Raw genomic sequence first — 22,055 nt, 5'->3', positions numbered from 1 at the left:
GAAATTCTCAGAGCTATTGTCAGACCTTACACTAGTGCAGGACACTGCCCACCATGTTGTGGCCTGAATGTATAGGCAGTTTCTGGATGATAAAGCCATTGAGGCTTTGGCCAGGCCCTCAAGTCCCGAATCCAATTGAGAACCTTTGGAATCTGTGCATGTAATGCCACCACGTAGCACCACAAACTGCAAGTCCAGGAGCTTAAGATCTGATGCGGGGCTGGGAGGAGATCGCCCACCCCTCAAGACACCATCCAGTATGTCATCAGCGCATGCCCAGACATTGTCACAAGTGTATATAGGCAGGTGGAGCTCATATATACAGCTCGGTAATGGTATAAGCTGCCATGATGATGATCATACAAATTGATATTCTGGACACTATAGAATCCAGCCCTCAATTGGTAGATTTGGGTGTCTATTGATACGTCATTTTGTTCTAAACTAATGACTATTCAAATCAGTAAATATTTTCAATTGAGTTTTTTGTGATTTAAGCGTTCCTTTATTTTATGAGTGCCTCATGTGGCGCAGAGTATTAGGGCAGCAGAAATGCAGTCCTAAGCTCTCGATCATGACCTTGCAGGAGTTGTGGATTGAATCCCAGCTTGGTTCAGGTAGCCAGCTCAAGGTTGACTCGGCCTTCCATCCTTCTGAGGTCTGTAAAAGGAGTACCCAGCTTGTTGGGTAAAGATGACTGAGGAAGGCAATGGCAAACCACCCTACAAACACAGTCCGCCAATTAAATGTCAGCCAAGGAGTCAGTCAGCATTCTGCGCTTGCACCATGGGACTTTACCCTACCTTATTTTTTTGAGTAGTGTATTTAAGTCAAATGTTTTCTTACATAGGATCCAGTAATATAGCAAATTATGAATAATCTAGATGTCGACTTCTTAAAATTACAGACAGTACCTCTTCCCAAAGTATACAGAGTTTATTGATAAGAATTGTCACCCATTCTAGATTCACAAACACGCACTTGCATGCAATTTAACCACTTCTCATTTAGCTCATAAACAAAACCTATTTTGTAACTTCTTAGAAAACACATATCTGTCTGTTCACTCAAACATTTTTTACATGTAACCAGGTTTCTTTGTACATATTTTGAGCCCCAAGACATAGGGCCAAGTCACACACTTGTATTTTTATTTTTGGTCTGGATACTTAAGACTTGAAGACATGAACAGCCCGCACCACGTATTGCCGGCAGATTGGACACTCGCTCATTCTCTTGCCGCATTTCGTGCATGTCACCATATGGCCACACTCCAGGAGAACACAGTCAATAACAGCATCCATGCAGATGCGACAAAGGTTATCATCGCTCCCCGTCAGCTGCAGCCGATCTCTCTCTGGAAGAAAGAACATGGTGATAGGACACATTTCTATTGAAGTCTGTGTGAAGATCATGCTGGCTAAAGATGTGATACAATCATAAGTAGTATCCAGTGTTTACACTTGCCCACAAGGTAATCGCTACAATCACAGCATTTACTACTAACGATTGAGAAAAGATGTTAGTCACAGCTGAGAACCTGAACCTGACCTGCTCGATTGCAAGAGCAGAGGCTTTAATCCTGTGCCATATTTTTGCTTTCGTCCGGGATTAAAGCCTAGGACCAAGCGCTGTAAACTTACAGCGCTTGGTCCTTAAGGGGTTAATTTGGGAACCGTAGTTCCCCTAGTCCTCAAGATCAGTGGGGGTCCCAGCAGTCCAATTCCGCACTGATCAGAATGCTATCCACCATCTTGTAAATTCATGAATCTTGCCACAACCCCAATAAAACGAAGTGTGAAACTAGCCTAACGTCCATGACCAGCTGCAATCCCCACAAGCGATACCGCGCAGTCTGTTTGCTTATTAGAGGTGTTAAAAATATAAAATATTAATTTGATGGCACCCAAGAAATTCAAAAACAGAAAAAAGCTAGTGACAGAATACACATGTAACAGCATGTATGAACTATGGCGACAACCCAACCAGATTTACATTTAAATCGCACATCTTTAACGGGTGCTGAAACTCCTTGCACTAAACTGTTATGTTTAAACGGTTTTATTGGTATTAGGTTAACAGTCATACAACATATGGTGCAAAGATTTATCGTAATACGCACAAATACAACACCCGTGTATATTGAGCTCATCACATCGGGTATCCATATATGATGAAATATCAATCAAGTATTTGTGAGCTGTTTAGGACTGAAAACTTAGGAGGAAGCCCTTAAGGATCCCCCGGATGCTCATTTAATAGATATTAACACAAACATCGTATCTATAGCAACTGCAATCTTATGTTTGTCAGTATAGCATAAAAAAAATATATAACCTTTTAACAAACATTAGGTAATAATCTAATAAAGTAAAAATGAAAGAGGTAATAGACTCAAAAGAGAGAGAGAAGAAAAAAAGGATGGAGGGAAGATGGAGGTGAGAGGTTTCAGGGGAAGGGGTAGTAAAGAGGAGGTGAGGGGATAAAATGTATCCTGTCTGGTTGTAGTCATTTAACTCAATATTGGAAACTGCCTTGATCTACCTACCCTAGGAATTCCTGGAACTCTGCAGTTTCTAAGAAAAGGGTCCAAGCTGACCACTCCACAGGCAGTCCCCGCGCTCTGGGTAGTCCTCTGACAATAATTCCCCCATGTAGTCAGGTGACAAATTCAAGTATCGTGAGGGGCCGTGTACTCCGCCAGTGCCTAGTGAGCACGACTCTCGCCGCTGCGAGAAAGTGGTGCAAGATGCCCTTTTTAATCGCTGATAGATTCCCCGGGATAATGGAGAGCAGTGCCAGCACTGCTGACTGTATGACCACTCCATGTGTCACCCTTTCATACATGCGGATTCCACAAAGGCTTCAGGTGTGGGCAATCCCACCATATGAGGAGCAACGTCCCCGTCGCACCGTTACACCGCCAGCACTGGTCTGAGACTGATAGATATATACGGTGGATTAGAACTGGATACCTATACCACCTGGAAAGGATCTTCTAGTTCTTTTCCTGGGCAGCACATGCTACCGGTAGCTTGTGTGAGAACAGATATGCCCTATCCCAATCAGGGTCCGGTACTGAAACAGCCAATTCGCACTCCCATCAGAGTACAAATGAGGGGGTGTCTGGAGTGATGATACTCAGTAATCTACTATATATCTTAGAAAGGTCATGTGAGGAAAGGGAATCCTGCAAGAACAAGTTTTCAAATGCTGTGGGAGCATCCCCCAGGTGGAAGGGTTTTGTTTGGGAAGTGAGAAAGGCTGATAGTTGTCTGTGTTCAAACCAGGAGAGCATCTTGTCTGGATGGCTGGCCTGAAGTGTGGGCAATGAGGAGCTCATTAACACGTAAAATCCTGGTGCATCTGTAGCCACATTCTGCAGGCAAATTTAGTATACAAGGTTCTGTGCAGCCGCTCTCCATTCTGGTCAACAAATGTGTTCATAGCAGGGGATTCCCCTCTGACAGCCATATGTATTATCATGGCAAATTGAAAGAGGCTGTCTAGAGTGTACAACTCCTTTAAAGGATCGCTGTCACCTCCTGACAGTGTCCACCGGTGAAGTCCATGTGCAGTCTGAAAATCTGACTTTTCAGACCGCTATGCGTACCCTCATAGTCAATGGACAGTGGGGGCGTGGCCTGAAAAGAGTAGAATTTTCAGACCATGCACAGAATTCACCAGGTGACAGTAATCAGGGAGCGGATGAGTATACATTATTAAAAAAAAGACATTCCCGAGCTCCCCGTCACATCCCTGGACAACACCATAGCTTAATTAATGGCAGGGGAACTACATAAAACTATTCACTGTGTAGCATTTCCTTCAGTCTCTACTTCTAGATCTAATTAATAAAAAAAAAAGAAATAAGTCAGAACTGGAGATGAACAATTGTACAACTGACTAACCTGCATCATGTCTGGATTCTAGGCTTTCCACTGAAAGAGAACAAGAAAACAAATACGTATAAATACAATATTCAAGTGGTGTTAGGAGATAAAGCGTTTACACATACTATTCACGAGTATAAAACGTAACTGAAATGGCAAAGGAAGGGTAACTCCCCAACGTACAAGACTTTCTGTTCTCCTCATTCTCTCTGTACAGTCTGTTCACTTTCTCCACCAGTTCCCATTTCTCACAGCATCCTGAGTAGTTGACAAAGTTCCGGGCCAAAATTTCTTTCAATTGTCGAATAGTTAGCCCATCTATTTCCTCTAGCGTTGATAAGTCTGATAAAGATGCTCTGGCTTGTTTCTTTGATAGGTCATTAGCCTTGGAAAACGAAAACACTTTCAGGTAAAAAGTTTGAAACAAGTTTGGGATCAGGAAAAAGTAAGCAAAATACATCAGTTTTACACTTGTGGAGGATTTTCCAGTGGGCTACAACCACATGAACAAGAAGCCAACCACATCTGCCCCACTTCTCAGTACATTAGTACATAGATGTTTCCCTGTCCCCTGTATTGTTCAGGCAAAGACCAACATGACTCACCTGCAGCTCTGTGGTTTCTGTATCAGAAAGTATGGATATGGTTTCACTTGTACCCTGGAAGCAAAGATACAACATAAGCATCAAAGAAATATTTTACAAGGAACTACAGTAGCAGCATATGGCTTATGTTGCCTCCATGGAGTCAAGACGGTTTAGTGATAATAATAATAATAATAATAATCTTTATTTGTATAGCGCCAACTTATTCCGCAGCGCTTAGAGTTGGAAGCAAGCTCATCTGCCATTCTATTAGAGAAGCCGCGTCAGCCTTGGTGACATGTCAGTCTCAGTAAACACATTATCCCCATTAAAGTGTAAGTGTACTTTGGCATGTTAAAAGTTTTGATTGTTGGGGGTCTGATCTAAGCAGCTAATCGAAGGGGGTGAAGCCCATCCCATAATGCAATCATGGTTTGCTGATGAGTTGCCATGGCAGTTCAGAGCCTAGTGAAGTAAATAGTACAAGCGATTGCAAGATAAATTCCCCTAGTGGGACTAATAAAAAGGAATTGCTATTTTTCATAGCAATTAATAAAAAAAATATAATAATATATTATATATATACATACACACACACACACACACACACACACACACACACACACACACACACACACACACACACACACACACACACAATAAATAAAAATTGTATTGCTGTCTCTGTGACGGAAGAAAAAAAGAGAAAAGCAATAACAAGTGATCAATAAGTCAAAAAGGCATATGTACCCCAAAACTGTATCAGTGAGCAGTACAACTCGCCCCACAAAAAACAAGTTTCCATTCCAATCAGCAGAAAAATAAAGTTATGGTTTGTTTATAAGAAAAAATAGCAATAGCAATTTTGTAAAAGGGAGAAAAAAAAAAAAAAGCTTTTTGACTTTTAATTAGTAGCAAAACATAAAACTATATAAGAATAAACTAAAGAATATACTAAGAATAAATTGAACATATCATTTTTACAGCAAAAGACAGAAAAAAAGGTGCAGTTGCATTGTTTTATTGCACCCCACTTTAGTTTTTTATGTTTTTCTGTGCATTATATTTCACTACTAAAGAATACAAATCGTCTTGCAAAAAAACAAGCCCTCATACAACTATATCAAGGGAAAGAGTTACGGCTCAGAGGGCGGGGATGAAAAATCTCTGGTCTTGAAAGGGTTTATCAAACCCTTAAGGACAGCAGATACGCCTTTTGACGGCCTGCTGCTGCAGGACATGTATGAAGGAAGATCGAAAAATAAAAGAGCTATTGTTCACAGAAGATTGAGGCAGAAAATAATTTAAAAAATTAAACATCCTTGATAAAAAAATAAAAGTAGTACAGCAAAAACCAAACAAAAGCTATATACATTTGGTATGGTAGAAATCGTATCGACCCATAGAATAAAAGTTATCAGGTCATTTGTGTTGCAGTTTATGCGCCGTAGAAAGAAGACGAACAGCAAGATGGTGGAATTTCATTTTTCTTTTTCCATTTCTTTCCACTTAGAATTTTTTTAAAGTTTTACAGTACATCATACAACTCATCCCGCAAAAAACAAGCCCTCATACAGCTACTTCGATGGATAAAAAAAAAAGGAGTTACGATTTTTTAAAAGGGGGGTGGGGGGAGGAAAAAACGAATGGAAAAACTAAAAAAAGCTTGGTCACTAAAGGGTTTAATACAGAGAAGACCTTGTTACAACACAAAGATGGCTAAATCTTATTCTGATGGCCTCAGATATTGTCTGAAAGGAAAAAAGGAAGCAGACATCAACTGGCCATTAGCTGCCACAGAATGTTTCCCCCTTCCCAGTTTCCATAAATACTAATGCCCTGTTTACATTGGATGATGCTCGTTTGCCTGAATGAACGAGCTGGTGACATCACCAGCTCAGCTGCGCCTGGGCACTATTTTCGTTGAGTCGGACAGTTCTCGCTCACTTATCTTCAGTTTCACATTCCTATGTGACACACTGAACAATCGGTGTTTAAATGGCACAATGAGTGAACGAGCCGGCGCTGATTTTTATGCCGTGTAAAACTGAACGATGAACGAGAAGCGTACAATTCTCATTCGTTGTTCAGACGTTGGCTCGTGTTTAAACTGAACGGCTATCATTCAGTTTTACACGTTTGAATGATAATTGTTGAGTCTAAACACAGCATTAGTCTTTCCTATAAGGAGTTTTATGTATATGATAACACAAACAGGATGTTCCTTTTATCTAATCCTCTGAGTACATCAGGTGAACCTCCCAGATTAGGGAGCACATACTGTACAAAAATCTTAACTCATTTATCCAACAAAGATGTCTGAAGGCTTGTTTTCTTGCGGGATGAGTTGTATTTTTCAATGGTACTTTATAATGTACTGAAAAAGTTTTAAAGAAATTCTAAGTGGAGTGAAATGGACATACCTTTATTCTATGGGTCAGTACGATTACTACGATACCACATTTATTTTTTGCTTTACTACTTTAAAAATATAAAACATCTTTGGAAACAACGGCGTTCACCGTGCAGTGTGATTACTTTGCATTACTTTGATAGATCAGACTTTTATGGACTTCACGAAACCAAATATGTTTTGGCTTCTTTTATTTTGGTTTTTCATTAAAAGTATGGCAAAAGGGAGGGTTTTAAAACTTTGATTACCCTTTATTTTTTTAATAATTAATAAAACTTTTTTTAACTGTTTTTTTTTAGTCCCCATAGGGGACAATAACTTGCAATGGTTTCATCGCTCTGGCAGTATGAAGCAATACCATAGTATTACATAATACCGTGACCTAACAGACAATCTATCAAGTCAGGCCACAGAGATGGCTTGATAGGCAATATGCAATGGCAGCCCAGCAGACCTTCAGAAGGCCTCTGTCTGCCGTGGCAACTGAACGCTTCCCTGCAATTTCATCAGAGTAAGTACTAACAGCTGCGATCAGCGGCGGTGCTGATCGTATCTGTTGTGGGCAGGTGTCGGCTGTAAGAAACATCCAGCACTCGCATTGTATAGAGTGGGATCGACCCCCTATCTCCCTTCATGCATACCCTGAACTCCCAGGAGGTAAATGTATGCCCTGGAGCATTAATAGGTTAATAAAGCAGATCAGGCTATGTGCCATGAGGTAGGGTTGGTCTAAGGCTTAGCTCCGCTGGCACCTGGCTAAATGATTTAACCTGTCTGGGTCTTCTTTTTTCTGGTCTGCAGATGCATACTTTTCTTCACCAACAAGAACTTTACTGATACTAAAATTTTAAACCTTTATTCATATATATATTCTTTAAAAAAAGAGCCGCATGCATATCTCCACAAATAAATTCCTTAAAAAAGCTTATATGTCCATATGATGTTAGGACAAAGCAAAAATGGCTATCATAATCGTTTGTGTATAAAGCCAGATTTATCTAATACCCACAATAGCGGGGGGTGTCAAAATAGATCAAATCTGATACACCCTGTTACGTTTGTAAAACTCTTAACTGTTAATTTTACTCTCTTATTACACTGAACCAGTGAAGCAAAATTGTTTATTAAGGTGTAGGTAGTTTTTCACATGTGTATACAATATTACATTAATTCAGAAGCCCGTTTGATAAGTGTTTTTACAATCAAACTTTCTTGGCTTTTCACGAATATGGAGTTTTATTCAATTAATTCAATCTATCAGTCCATCTAAATCCATCGACGCGTTTCTATGACACTCCACATACGTGTCATTTCATCAGGATGGAAAATATTTTTTGAATCACACTTTGGCTTGTTAAAGCGTGATTTAAAGTTCTGTTGTCTCTTTAACTGTGTATACTCCAATTCATACACGTTATGACCTGCTTTATTTCGATTGGTTCCGTTTATGAGAACCCAGAGGTCTGCACTGATACAGACAGACCAGAGTTCAGTGCATCAGCCTAGAGTAACTCGCAGATGTCTTGACAAAGGCAATCTACTGGTTTCTAAAGCTGATCACTTTCTCCTCCTCTCACAACCCACATTTACAGGGTACATACAAATACTGAATCTATCTTGCATATATTGTCTACACTGATGACGATAGACAACAGGTGCATCAGCCCCTGCTTGTTACAATTAGATTATATGTAAACTCATAGGGCTGAGCACCAGTCTGTTCTCACAGCAAGAAGCCCACATTTACGGGGCGTGTAGAGTCAAAAAGAGCCCACATTCATGAGGCCAATATTACTCAGCAAGCCTGCGTTTATGCGGCAAATGATGCTTAGAAAGCCCACATTTACGGGGCAGAAAAGTCAAGAGGCCCACATTTACGGGGCAGAGGAGTCAGAAAGCCCACATTTACGGGGCATAGAAGAGAGTTACAGCCACGCTGGCCGCGATGTTAAATTAGCAGCCAACCTGGCCGCAATGAGACAGCTCTGTCTCATTGCGGCCAGGTTGGCTGCTAATTTAACATCGCGGCCAGCGTGGCTGTAACTCTCTTCTATGCCCCGTAAATGTGGGCTTTCTGACTCCTCTGCCCCGTAAATGTGGGCCTCTTGACTTTTCTGCCCCGTAAATGTGGGCTTGTCGGTGAAGAATTGTTAAAGTTTATAAGGACTCATAGGCCACTGTGACTTGCAGATGCATACTTTCTTTTATTTTTTGAACTCCTGCTTTCCCGTGAAATTTCAGACGGGCCGCGGATCGGACGGCTTCCATTGACTTTAATGGAAGCCGTCCCTGTGATATCCGCACTGAAATGGAGCATGCTGTGATTTTTTTTTTTCAGGACTAAGGCCTCCTTCCCACGAGCGTGACGGGCTCCGCCGCGTAATATTCCGCAGTGAAGCCCGTCACGGCGCCCCCCAGAGACCCCATACTTACCAGCGGAAGATAGCGTGAAGACGCTTCCCCACCCACCGCCGTCGCGTCATGTGACACGCCCACAGCGTCACATGACGCGGCCGGCCGCGTCATATGACGCGCGGCGGTAGGCGGGGAAGCTTTTTTTCACGCTATCTTACGCTGGTTGCAGCGGGAGATAGCGTGAACGGATGGCTTCCATTGACTGCAATGGAAGCCATCAGCGCGTACACCCACGGCAAATAGAACATGCTGCGGGTGAGGACGGGAGATTTCACGGTGCGTAATTCCGCGGTGGAATTACGCATCGTGAGCATTGTGCTATTAGGTTCAATAGAACCTAATAGCAGGGGGCAACGCAGCGGATTTTTGACGCGGATTTACGCGGCGTAAATCCGTTCGTGGGAAGGAGGCCTAAAAGGTCTGCAAATCAAATCTGCATGCTTTATTTCATTTGCGGACGCCCAGCAAAATGTAGCAACAGACACACTGAATTCAATGCTTTCTAGTGTCTGAGCACTTAGGGCTTATTTACACAAGCGTATATTAGTCAGGTTTTCACGCCCGGCCGATCTACGCTCCCATCTAAGCAGTCCCCCCTTCCCTCCCCCTAACCGACTCTCTGCTCCTGTCCTTCAGCCCGGCGTTTGCAATGGGAGGAGTGGGGCAGGGCTAAGCTCTGCCCTGCCCCGCCCCGCCCACTCCCACTCCCATTGCTGGCTATAGACAAGGGGCAGGATCATTGCTGCGCCCCCGCCCACTCTCATTGCAAACCGCTCGGAGGAGAGGAAAAAAGCAGAGAGTGGGAGGGAAGCGTATATCGGCAGGCCGTGAAAACGCTGACCAATATACGTGCGTGGGAATAAGCCCTTACATAGTGAAGTTGCTGCGCCCAGTGAGGCAGGAATTCAGATTAATTAGGCACCCTAACGCCACCCACCAACCCACCTCGATTGAAACTTTTTTGGCTATTACACTGCATACTGAAAAGGTGTCATTCATAGCGGCCGGGTGGCTTAGCAACAATTCGTGGGTTGCTAGGAACATTGGCAGATAAGTGACAGACCACTGGAGTCGGCCCTTTATACTTCCCTCAGTGACAGCAGCATACGGCACATGACAGGCTCCCTTTCATTTTTAGATCTGAATTCCTGGGGATAAAAAGCACATCTATAAGCATATAAGCATTCTAACTGCTCCCGCCTCGAAGTGCTTGTACCTGGGAGGCAGATCCACTTCCTATGCTCCCACTTCTGTCTAATAGTTCTCCCTGAGATGAAGAAACAGAAGATGAAGGTGCAGAAAGAGCGGAAAAGAACGAGAAGGCAGAGCTCTGCGATCTTGAAGTGCCGTCTGTGCCAATATCCATCTCCTCCTCCGGACAAGGGCCATGGTGGCAGAGCACCAGCTCCACCAAGTCTTCCTTCTCACGGCAGCTCTCCGTAGGGATATTCCTTAGTGTTAGGTACTGACGGAGGTCTTTCACTTTCAGCTTCATTAACTGGGGCCGTTGAAATGCTGTTTCGTGTAGTAAGTGGCAAGTACTACAACGCCTGAGGTTTTCATGAAGTGTGGAGCACACGGAGCAAAAGTCTTTTTTGCAGTCACAACAGACATGCTGGAAAACAGAACGATGGAGGATGTCAAAGTCTGGTTATAAAGATACAAGACCGAACGGGAGGGAACGGGCTCAAGGGAAGGAGAATGGAAACAAGCCTTCTAACTAACACATAGAGCGAACGTGTGGAGACACTCATGGAAATAACATTGTGATGGTACTATACTCCAGCCCGATTGGCCCAAAGGTATCCGAATTGTACAACCAATTGTTGGAGGAATTGTGGCAATAGGGGAACACAGTTGGATATTTGGTGGCACTGCCCACTGCTCCAGCAATATCAGGGCACAGATGCCATCCTCTTGCTTATTTTAGTTTGTTTGTTTTTTCCACCCTAAAAGATTGTTTTCCAATGGGAATTGTACAGAAAACGGGAAATAAAACTGAAATTATTTATTTTTGTCAGATTTTTATTAACATGACAAAAACATGGCATTTTAACAGGGGTGTGTAGACTTTTTATATCCAATGTAGGTTCCTTTTATGAATCCATTAGTGCATGTCCCTATACACAGATCACTGATAACTGGGTTATAATGGTAACTTCATATTAGATCATAATGATCAGCAATTCATAGACAGGAACATGCAGAGAAGATACAGATCCTTCTCCCTGATCACTGTAGCACTTGCTGGAGGCATTCACCTGAATACTACATCACAGCAAAGGCCCATGCAGCTGGATCCGAGACAACGTGCATATACAGACATGCATTTTCTGACTGTGTCCATAGGACACACATGCAATGGGCCAAAAATTAATCTTTATCACATGCTGTTAATTCTGTTAACTAGAAGTTAAGTTTTTAGTTCTTTGGACATTAAAGACCCAATGGAAACTAGACAGACAACATTTAAGTCAATAGGGTTTGTCAAGATCCATAAAAAAATGGACCCAACATTGCCATGACACTTATGTGAATACAGCCTTCGGGTTCTTTCACACAGGTGTCGCGATTTTCGGTCGCCCCAATTCGCGTCCGAAAATTGCATGAACGAAGTTGCGGCTGCATCTCCAGCTTCCCCGCCCATTCTGATGGCCAGATGCGGCGTGTAAATGCAGCCCGGAATACTGTCGGCAGGGGTGAGAGTGTTCAGCTCTGCTAAACTCCCTCCCCCTCTCCGCCCCTTGCTGGCAAGGAGAGGGGGCAGGAGTTTAGCAGAGCTAGTCATGCTAAATTCCCTCCCCAACCTATAGGAGCTGCTGGCAAGGGCAGGGATTTTAGTAGCACGAGCAGCTGCTAAACTCCCTCCCCCTTCCCTTTTTTAATGGTTCTCATAGGCTCCCATAGTATTCCAGTAAAAGATAGGACAAGACCCATCTTTTCTGGACGGCCAATTTTACGCACCAGAAAATTACACATCTGAACATGCATTGGAATCCAAAGCTTCAGATGGTCGCAACGGTCAGCCGGCGTTTTATCACGCCAAAATCACCACGATAAAACACTCATGTGAATAAAGCCTTATTCTACCACTACTTCTGTGACATGTATCCACTTCAGTATCAGCAGTTTTGGTCCGTGAAGACCAAGAAAGGGCTGACCATATTAAGGAAAGGCATTTTACCACACCATATTCTGATTACATTAAAGGAGTTATCCCACTTCTTACTACCGATGACCAATTTCAGGGTGGGCCATCAATAATGATCATCAGGTCTACCGCTTATGACACCCTGTGATGAGCTCTTCCCTCATGCTGGTCACGGTGTGTACGGAGTTGTCCTTGTGCAGAAGTAGACAGCTCCGTACAATGGCCCCGACTGGTATTACATGCTCACTGAGGTGAGACAGTGATATAAAACTCCACAGAACACGATCTCACCTTCTTCCTGAAGACTGTGAAGCTCAGTCCACAAGCTTTACATACAATGTTGGAGGATGATGATGGATATGGTGAAAAGTCAGCAGTCTGTGCAAATCTAAAGGGACCTGCGCCACCACCGAAGCCCGATTGCTGCCCTCGCACAGCTCCTGTGCCCATGACTTCATTCAGCAACCCACAGCAAGACGCCCACATGGAGCTCGCCCCCGCCTGTAACATGCAAGCAGAAACGCTGGTAAAGGCAAGAAAATGGTGATCAACACAGAAGACGGGTCAACAAGGCAAAAGATAGATAATGCAATCTATAAAAATAGGAGGTCACTGTTCTTGTTACCTCGTGAAAAAAGCTTCAATTTCTCATCAGTATGAGTGTAGGGTCTCGTATAGCCGCTGCCAGGTGCCAAAAACCTCACGGATATGCAAGTCCATACATTTGTTTTTAAATTGAGAGTTTAAAAATTCACTAAATAGCGCAATATTGCGAGAGACACATCGCCATCATCAATCAATGAGTTTTTAAAGAGTCAATTTGTAAACCTATATCAGATTTTCATGATATTGCGCTGTTGGAACATCTGACACTGCATTGATTAGACCAGGGGTCCCCAACTCCAGTCCTCAGGGACCACCAACAGGTGACGTGGTCAGGATCCCCTATAGTAAGAACCCCTGTGGCAATGTCTGAGGCACCGACAATAATATCACCTGTGCAACACTGAGGAAATCCTGAAAACATGACCTGTTGGCGGTCCCTGAGGACTGGAGTTGGAAAACACTGAGTTAGACAGTAAAAGAGCCATCAGGTTTTCAATCATTTACCACGCTGAGTCCCAGAACTAGCTGCCATCATAGTAGCGGGATGGGGCACTTTGGGCAAAAAAAAAAACAACAACTGATGTGCATTAGGGTATACTGACAAATGTACACATTTGGGGATGTGACTGGTCCTCTTTAAATGGTGAGGTGTCCTCTACTTGTTGATGAGGTACCACCAGGGACGCAGTTTTCAGAGAAGTGACCATAAGCAGCACAGTCCATTCTCTGGATTGCTGGGTGTCCGGTAAAGGAAACGCTGAGAGCGCAAAGACTTCGGGGGTGAGGGGGGAGAGCGGTACCTTCTGAAATCAGCTGATTTGGAGTCAAAATTTTGACTGTTTTGGATGCAGAAATACTGTGGAATTTACCGCTGTGCATAATATGCAGCATTTCCGGTACGTGTAAACATACCCTAAAGCACAGCCGAAGTGGCTGCCACTAGAGGTCTCCCTTCCAGCTTCTCTGCAATCCACTGTCTGTCTTAGGGCACCTGTCCACGGGCGTGATTCCGCCGGCGGTAAATCGCCGGCGAATCACGCTGTCTAAAGCTTTCCATGGCGTTGCTATTGAAAGCGCCACCCCCCCTGTCCACGAGCGGAGAATCATTGAGATTCTCCGCTCACGGACGGCAATTCGCATGCTGCGAATTGCAGCAATTCTCCATGGTCAGCCTATTTGTCAGATAAGCTGACAGCGGAGATCTGTCTGGCGGCTCGCGTGGCAGGGATCCGCCGCGGGATATCACAACGCCCGTGGACAGGCAGCCTTAGGACTCAGACGTACATGGCCTGCATATTTTTCACATGCGTAATACACAGTTCACAGCAAATACGTATGTAGCATGTGTATTTGCTAGGCATGTTAAATCACCATGCCCTATATTGGTGTTGAGTACGCATCAAAATAGGCCACGCCGATTTATTTATTCTTTACATGAATAATATACAGGTGCGAGTTGTCGAATGCAAATCAATGATCTTTAAGCATCGAGTATGAAGTGCATACAAAATATACCTGTTCGAGCCCTTAGGTGCAGAGATTCTATAGTAACAAGGACACAGTGGTGTTTCCATAGCAACATGGGAGGAGCTATCTTCACAAGCAGCTGCCCAGCACTTGCAGGCTGACAGAAACTAGAAACAGTGCAATGTGGCATAGGAAGTAAGGGCAAGGAAGTACAGGACAGTGAACTACTGGCAGATTGCTAGGCTTGCTACACGTCCCTTCCCTGAAAGTGGACTTCTCATAAATCTATTTAGAAACTTATCCAAAAAAGTCACCTGGAAGTGCGTGTACGCTTGAAGCTGTACATATGGCCTTCTTAGAGTGGTTTTTTGGATACCCTAAAAATTCAGCTAAAGGCAGGAAATGTTATAAATTAACAGAAGCAACATTAATCACCTGCTCAATCGTCCATGGTGTCAGAAATATATGAAAAAATGGATACTTTGGGTGTTACCAGCTTGTGTGTGTATGTGGGGGGGAGGGGGGCGGCTAGTGGCTGGCGCTTGTAACTGCAGGCATGGCTCCCCATTGATTTCTGCAGATTGTATACGGTTTCGGCCTCTCCTAGTTGTATTTAGCTAACCTAGTATGTGCACTGGTGACAGACCCGCTGTTTCTCTGAGGGAGTGTCTCACATATATTCTATTACTCGTTAAAACTACATGTTGAAACATTTTCCATTTTCCTCATCCATCTCTCTTTTCTAATTTTCTGTTACCTTTCATTTTAACCCTGCGTGTAGTAAAAAGGAGACGATTGCTGAAAAGTTTTCACTAAAGAAAAGCAACGGTTAGCCTATTATCATCAGGCTTAGGATCAGTGTGAAAAATGCAGGACTTTAAGTTTTTCTTACAATAATTATATTTTATGAAAACCTAACAAGAAAACCTGAGTTATACAATAGGTAATTTTTTGAGGACATATTCCCTTTAGAAGGGTTGTCCAATTATAAACTAGTGATGGTTTATCTCCTGGATAGGCCATCAATAGTAGGTGGTTTACTGCCTGGAATCGCTATCGATTAGTTAATACTCCGGAACAGTGTGAAATGAGACGATTTCTGCAGGAGGCAAGCAGCTCCATTTCCACTACAGTGGTCCGGCTTGGCATTACATGGAAAGTACTTGCCCATTGAGCTTTCCAAGCCTCACCACAGCAGGTAAAGAGAGCTTTTTTGCTTCCTACAGAAATCTGATCATTGCATGAGCAGCCGACCTAGTGAACTGCTAATTAGCAAGGATCCCAGACAGCAAGGCCCCACGGATCTAACACTGATGGCTTATCCAGCAGGTATAACTGGACAACTCCTTAAAGGCCCATTTACATAGGACGGGTGTCGGGCAAACAGTGCCCGACACTCGTCCCTGTGTTTCCCCGCTCCCGTGCTCCTACAGGAGCGGCCAGCAGGGGGGCGGGGCAGTGCAGGAGATTTCTCTCCTCTCACACCGCTGCCCTAGCGCTGCGGAATAAGTTGGCACTATACAAATAAAGATTATTATTATTATTATTATTATTACTCCATTTACATAACACAGCGGCCGTTCACTACTGAACGGCCGCTGCTTAAACTGCACGATGAGCTTCATCGTTCATCGTTTATGCAGCATGAAAGATCAGCGATGAGGGTCATCGCTCAGTGTGCAGTGTAAACAGCGGCCATTCAATAGCGAACGGCCGCTGTGTTATCTCAATGGAGAGGGGCGGGGGAGCGAGAGGAAAGAAATCTCCTGCACTGCCCCGCCCCCCTGCTGGCCGCTCCGTGAGTGAGCCAGCTTTGCTAGTTCCCGTACAGGTGCATGGAGACACGTGTGTCGGGCATCATTTGCCCGACACTCGTCCTGTGTAAATGGGCCTTTAGGGCTATTAGCCACTAGCGATATTTTTCCCTGCGATGCGACAGCGATGATTATGAAACCAATGATTTTATATTGTTTCATATTCATTTGTGATTTTCACTTAGCCACTCATTGATGATTGGCTAAGTGCTGCCTGTAATTGGCTGAGTGCTCAGCCAATCAGCTCAGCCCTTTCAGGAGGCGGGGATTTTTAAATCCCCGCCTGCTGAAAGAGCTTGACAGCAGTGCAGGGGAGCCAGCAGGAGGACGTGCCTGAGCGGCGGAGAGGTGAGCATATAATTTTTTTTCTCCCACCAGTTAGGGATGATTTTCAGTGAAGGGCTTATATTTCAAGCCCTTCCTTGAAAATCATCGCTGCTGGGATTGCCTACAACCCACTGCTTTCAATGGGGCCGGCAGCAGCGGCCAACCCCATTGAAAGCAATAGAATAGCATTCTGGACTTCTGCCACAGCTGTGGCAGAAGTCCGTGATATACTCCCTATGCTTTCAATGGGGCTAGCACTGCTGCTGCTGGCCCCATTGAAAGCATTTAGTGATATTGCAGTGGTTTTTTTTGCGCTGTGAGGCGAGTTTTTTTTACTCACTTTCGCAGCACAAGAAAAAACCCGCTGTGAGTAAAGGCCCTTAAATGTGCATAGTAAGGAGTACACCATGATGAAGTGATGCATGCCAACACAGCAGACAGCGGCACCAGTATTAGGATGTTTCCGTATTACATCTATCGCCAGTTTACACAACAAATGACCTCAGTTTAAGTTAATTTTTTATATAGTATGGGTTCCCCGTGCCTAAAAAAATCAATATACTCACCGTTGCTCCAAACCACAGATTTGGCATCTGACAGAGGGTGACTCCCTGTGTGGGAGGGCTCAACTTTCACCCAACAGAGGTCAGGGGGGAAGAAGGATCGGGCATCCCTGGACACCGCGCCTGAGCGGGATTTCAGAGGATAGAAAATTAATTTGCCCGTCAATGAAAACCAGATGGCGTGCTGCGCGGCCGTGCGGGGAAAATCTAATTATTTTTGTCTAATTTTAATGCAGGGCTGAAAAACTTAAAGACGACTGTAAAAAGGTATGGCGGTGCGTATAACAGTACATAGAGGCGATGGGGTACGGCGGGGCGTATAACAGTACATAGAGGCGATGAGGTACGGCGGTACGTATAACAGTATATAGAGGCGATGGGGTACGGCGGTACGTATAACAGTACATAGAGGCGATGGGGTACGGCGGTACGTATAACAGTACATAGAGGCGATGGGGTACGGCGGTACGTATAACAGTATATAGAGGCGATGGGGTACGGCGGTACGTATAACAGTACATAGAGGCGATGGGGTACGGCGGTATGTATAACAGTACATAGAGGCGATGGGGTACGGAGGGGCGTATAACAGTATATAGCGGTGATGGGGTACGGCGGTACGTATAACAGTATATAGCGGTGATGGGGTACGGCGGTACGTATAACAGTATAAAGAGGTGATGGGGTACGGCGGTACGTATAACAGTATATAGAGGTGATGGGGTACGGCGGTACGTATAACAGTATATAGAGGTGATGGGGTACGGCGGTACGTATAACAGTATATAGAGGTGATGGGGTACGGCGGTACGTATAACAGTATATAGAGGTGATGGGGTACGGCGGTACGTATAACAGTATATAGAGGTGATGGGGTACGGCGGTACGTATAACAGTATATAGAGGTGATGGGGTACGGCGGTACGTATAACAGTATATAGAGGTGATGGGGTACGGCGGTACGTATAACAGTATATAGAGGTGATGGGGTACGGCGGTACGTATAACAGTATATAGAGGTGATGGGGTACGGCGGTACGTATAACAGTATATAGAGGTGATGGGGTACGGCGGTACGTATAACAGTATATAGCGGTGATGGGGTACGGCGGTACGTATAACAGTATATAGCGGTGATCGGGTACGGCGGTACGTATAACAGTATATAGCGGTGATCGGGTACGGCGGTACGTATAACAGTATATAGCGGTGATCGGGTACGGCGGTACGTATAACAGTATATAGCGGTGATCGGGTACGGCGGTACGTATAACAGTATATAGCGGTGATCGGGTACGGCGGTACGTATGACAGTATATAGCGGTGATCGGGTACGGCGGTACGTATGACAGTATATAGCGGTGATCGGGTACGGCGGTACGTATGACAGTATATAGCGGTGATCGGGTACGGCGGTACGTATGACAGTATATAGCGGTGATCGGGTACGGCGGTACGTATAACAGTATATAGCGGTGATCGGGTACGGCGGTACGTATAACAGTATATAGCGGTGATCGGGTACGGCGGTACGTATAACAGTATATAGCGGTGATCGGGTACGGCGGTACGTATAACAGTATATAGCGGTGATCGGGTACGGCGGTACGTATAACAGTATATAGCGGTGATCGGGTACGGCGGTACGTATGACAGTATATAGCGGTGATCGGGTACGGCGGTACGTATAACAGTATATAGCGGTGATCGGGTACGGCGGTACGTATAACAGTATATAGCGGTGATCGGGTACGGCGGTACGTATAACAGTATATAGCGGTGATCGGGTACGGCGGTACGTATAACAGTATATAGCGGTGATCGGGTACGGCGGTACGTATAACAGTATATAGCGGTGATCAGGTACAGCGGTACATATAACAGTATATAGCGGTGATCGGGTACGTATAACAGTATATAGCGGTGATCGGGTACAGCGGTATGTATAACAGTATATAGCAGTGATCGGGTACGTATAACAGTATATAGCGGTGATCAGGTACGTATAACAGTATATAGCGGTGTGCGATCAGCACTACTACAGGCACAGCTGGGCTGCAGGGCATTATATATATACACCAGTATATGGGGGTCTGCAGCAGTGCTTTGGACTGAGGGGCAGTTAGAGACCAGCTATCAGTCTCATAGACGAGGAGCGGGTGTTATACAGGGCATACTTCATCCCACCGGGCCGTCCTGCCGTTACCTTCATGACACCGTCCGCTCTGCGCTCCCCGCCGTCCCGGGCTCTGACACACAACCATCAGTCGCCGCCGTTACATGTAAATTCCACCGTTGGGTGACATCAGGGCCATGTGACCGGAGCTGAGTGTGACGTCACTGGGACACGTGACCATGCCCTGGGAGAAGGCTGAGCGCCAGTGTAGGGCGTCGCTGTGCGGACGCAGCTTACAGACCCTCCCTGGTTCTCCTATCCACATAACGGGGAGCTGCACCTCCTTCAGTGTGACTGGGCAACCAGAGAGCCTGGCGGCGGTGCAGATATGACTGCAGCAACAGACTGGCATTATGTCATCTGCCAGGGGCTGCAGCAGGGTGCAGCATAACAATGGCAGCACGCTGAGATATTTTGCCTGTGAAACTGGAGAGCCCCGTTTACAAAGTTTTGAGCGATAATTTTGCTTTATGTACTAATGGGCCAATCAGCCCATTAGTAGAGAACTATCTTCATTTGCATGTATTTAGAGAACAGCGGGTGGTCTGTTCTCTAAATGCATCACTATTGTTTTCCAGGGGGACAGCAGCTGTAAGGATGTTATCAGTGCTGCCTCCGGAGAACACAGTGTGCGGTCCGTCTTATCAGGGGCAATGGATTATAAGCTGAGCTAAACTCAGTGATGGAAGAAAAGTGCACAATGGGCGCACATTTAGGCCCAATGTCCACGTACAGATTTTAATTATACAATCCGCAGATGTCTTCCGTGCGGGAGATCTGCCGCTCTAGAAGTCTATAGGGATGCATTAGCATCCGCAAGGCAATTTAAAGCATGCGGATGTAATTTTTTTTTTTTTCCCCGGGCGTAGAAATAGAAAATTTTTTTCTATCGCTCAAAAGATGGTTTTTGAGCAATAATCATTTTGTGTAAAAGGGCCTTAAGACAGAAGTGGCACAGACCATATAATGGGGGCTGTGGGGTGTCGTTTGTTTCTATCGTAGGACAGATCTAGCCTTCTGTTTTCGAGCTGGAAAATGGAGCGCAAGTGTGAGCCCAGCATCAGAGGGGTTGTACCTGCATAAACTTTTTAGGATAGGTGATAAAAGTCTGACCGATCAGTAGGGGTCTCGTCACTGAGACCACCAACAATCTTGAGAACAGGGAACCTGTCACCGTGGGGATGCTTCTCCCACCCGCAGTCACATCAGATTGAGTGCAAGGATGGCTGTGGATTCAGTCTAACCTCACGCTGCTTTCTCCTGCAGTCCCACTGAAAATGAATGGAGCAGCACTGCTCATGCGCAGCCATCACTTCGTTCATCCTCCTCCTCCTCACTGAGGGGGTGCAGTAAGCCCTAAGTGAGGAGGAGAGACGGACATGGGGCCCCTGTTCTCTGGATTAGTGGAGGTCTCAGCGGTGAGACCCCACAATCACGGATAGGTGATAAAAGTGTATAGACAGAAAAAAATCATTAAAACAAGCCAAAGTTAACGATAATTGTTTAGTGTAAAGGCAACCAACGACTAACAAATTGTTCACTTTTAATTCGTTCTTAATTTTCTGCAAGTATAAAAATAATCGTTGTCTTGTTCAGTTATTGTTCTGTTTAAATAGCAGTCATTCAGATTTACTGTATAAGTGAATGTGAACGACTGAACGATTTCTTGTGTGAACAAGCCAACAATGTATCTGCCCGTATAAATGGGCTGCCCGAGCGAACTCTGACATTGTGCACTTGTTTATACTATATATCGTTTGATGTACACAGACCCAAACTTGGTAAACCCCTTTAAGTTGTTTTGTCAGATATCCTGAAATCTCGTAAGAAGTGCCAAAGTTTGACGACTATAGAGGTACATCTACACATTAGCAGTGATCCAAGAATACACAGCTCCCCTGTTAGGGCTCTTGGTGTGAACACACTGTGCTAACCAACCAAACCTGGCTTTTAGACCAGATCTGGTATGACTGGCAGCTGACCCCAGTGGTCAGAGGTACCGAAGCAGGGAGAACAGATGGGTAACTTGCCCTTAGCTAAGCAAGAAGATGGGAAGACCTCTGCCTATAAGCAGGGTAGGCGTCCTGATAAGAACGGCCCCACGCTGGAACCTTGGCGCTGACTATCCTTGATAGGAAACAGGGACAGTGTGCACAGGACAGGACTGACTACCAAAGACACAGGAACAATGCACAGACTGGATAGAAATGGACAAATGTACACAGGCTAAAGCAAAAAACATACAAAATAAACAGATACCGGCACTAAAGACAGACTATTCTTAAGACAGGCGACTTACACTTGTTGGGTGTCTGAGGCAAACACACATCAATACTGAGGCAAAAAAAAAAAAGGGTGCCGAGCTCACTTAAATAGGGTTATGTATGTTCTACCAGCAATGGAGGAGTTAACCCCTCTATTTAAGTGAGCTCGGGACCCTTTCTCTCTTTGCCTCAGTATTGATGTGTGTTTGCCTCAGACACCCAGCAAAGAGAACAAAGCGTACATTGAAACAAAAGAAGCAGAGCGATGCCCACATCTGCCCGGAATAGCAAGAGGGCAGCAGACACACGTAGCAGACCTAACATCACCCATGTGTTCTTTAGTGTATCTATAACATACTGCATATGGGTGGTTTTACACCTG

The 22,055-nt window shown here is 44.8% G+C and overlaps 1 protein-coding gene across 3 annotated transcripts; it reads right to left on the bottom strand.

The window, feature by feature from the left end:
* Positions 1 to 921: 921 nt before the first annotated feature.
* On the bottom strand, positions 922 to 19,577 carry RNF34 (ring finger protein 34). 3 transcript variants are annotated; one of them, XM_066603279.1, is made up of 7 exons: positions 19,440 to 19,577; positions 12,748 to 12,957; positions 10,522 to 10,920; positions 4,499 to 4,552; positions 4,077 to 4,278; positions 3,912 to 3,941; positions 922 to 1,357 (listed from the first exon to the last, which is right to left on the bottom strand). In XM_066603279.1, the coding sequence occupies exons 1-7, from the start codon at positions 19,443 to 19,445 to the stop codon at positions 1,170 to 1,172; spliced, it is 1,089 nt and encodes a 362-aa protein (XP_066459376.1). In that variant the 5' UTR covers positions 19,446 to 19,577; the 3' UTR covers positions 922 to 1,169. The 3 variants fall into 3 exon arrangements, with proteins under 3 accessions (XP_066459376.1, XP_066459375.1, XP_066459377.1); XM_066603278.1 differs by lacking the exon at positions 19,440 to 19,577 and having other exon boundaries at positions 12,748 to 12,966; XM_066603280.1 differs by lacking the exon at positions 19,440 to 19,577 and having other exon boundaries at positions 1,222 to 1,357; positions 4,042 to 4,278; positions 12,748 to 12,966.
* Between the last annotated feature and the right edge of the window lie 2,478 nt (positions 19,578 to 22,055).

Source organism: Eleutherodactylus coqui, chromosome 5 (assembly GCF_035609145.1).
Source record: "Eleutherodactylus coqui strain aEleCoq1 chromosome 5, aEleCoq1.hap1, whole genome shotgun sequence".
In the NCBI taxonomy this organism is placed as follows: Eukaryota; Metazoa; Chordata; class Amphibia; order Anura; family Eleutherodactylidae; genus Eleutherodactylus; species Eleutherodactylus coqui.
The sequence above is the reverse complement of the archived record's forward strand: the minus strand, read 5'-3'. Positions and strand labels throughout refer to the sequence as shown.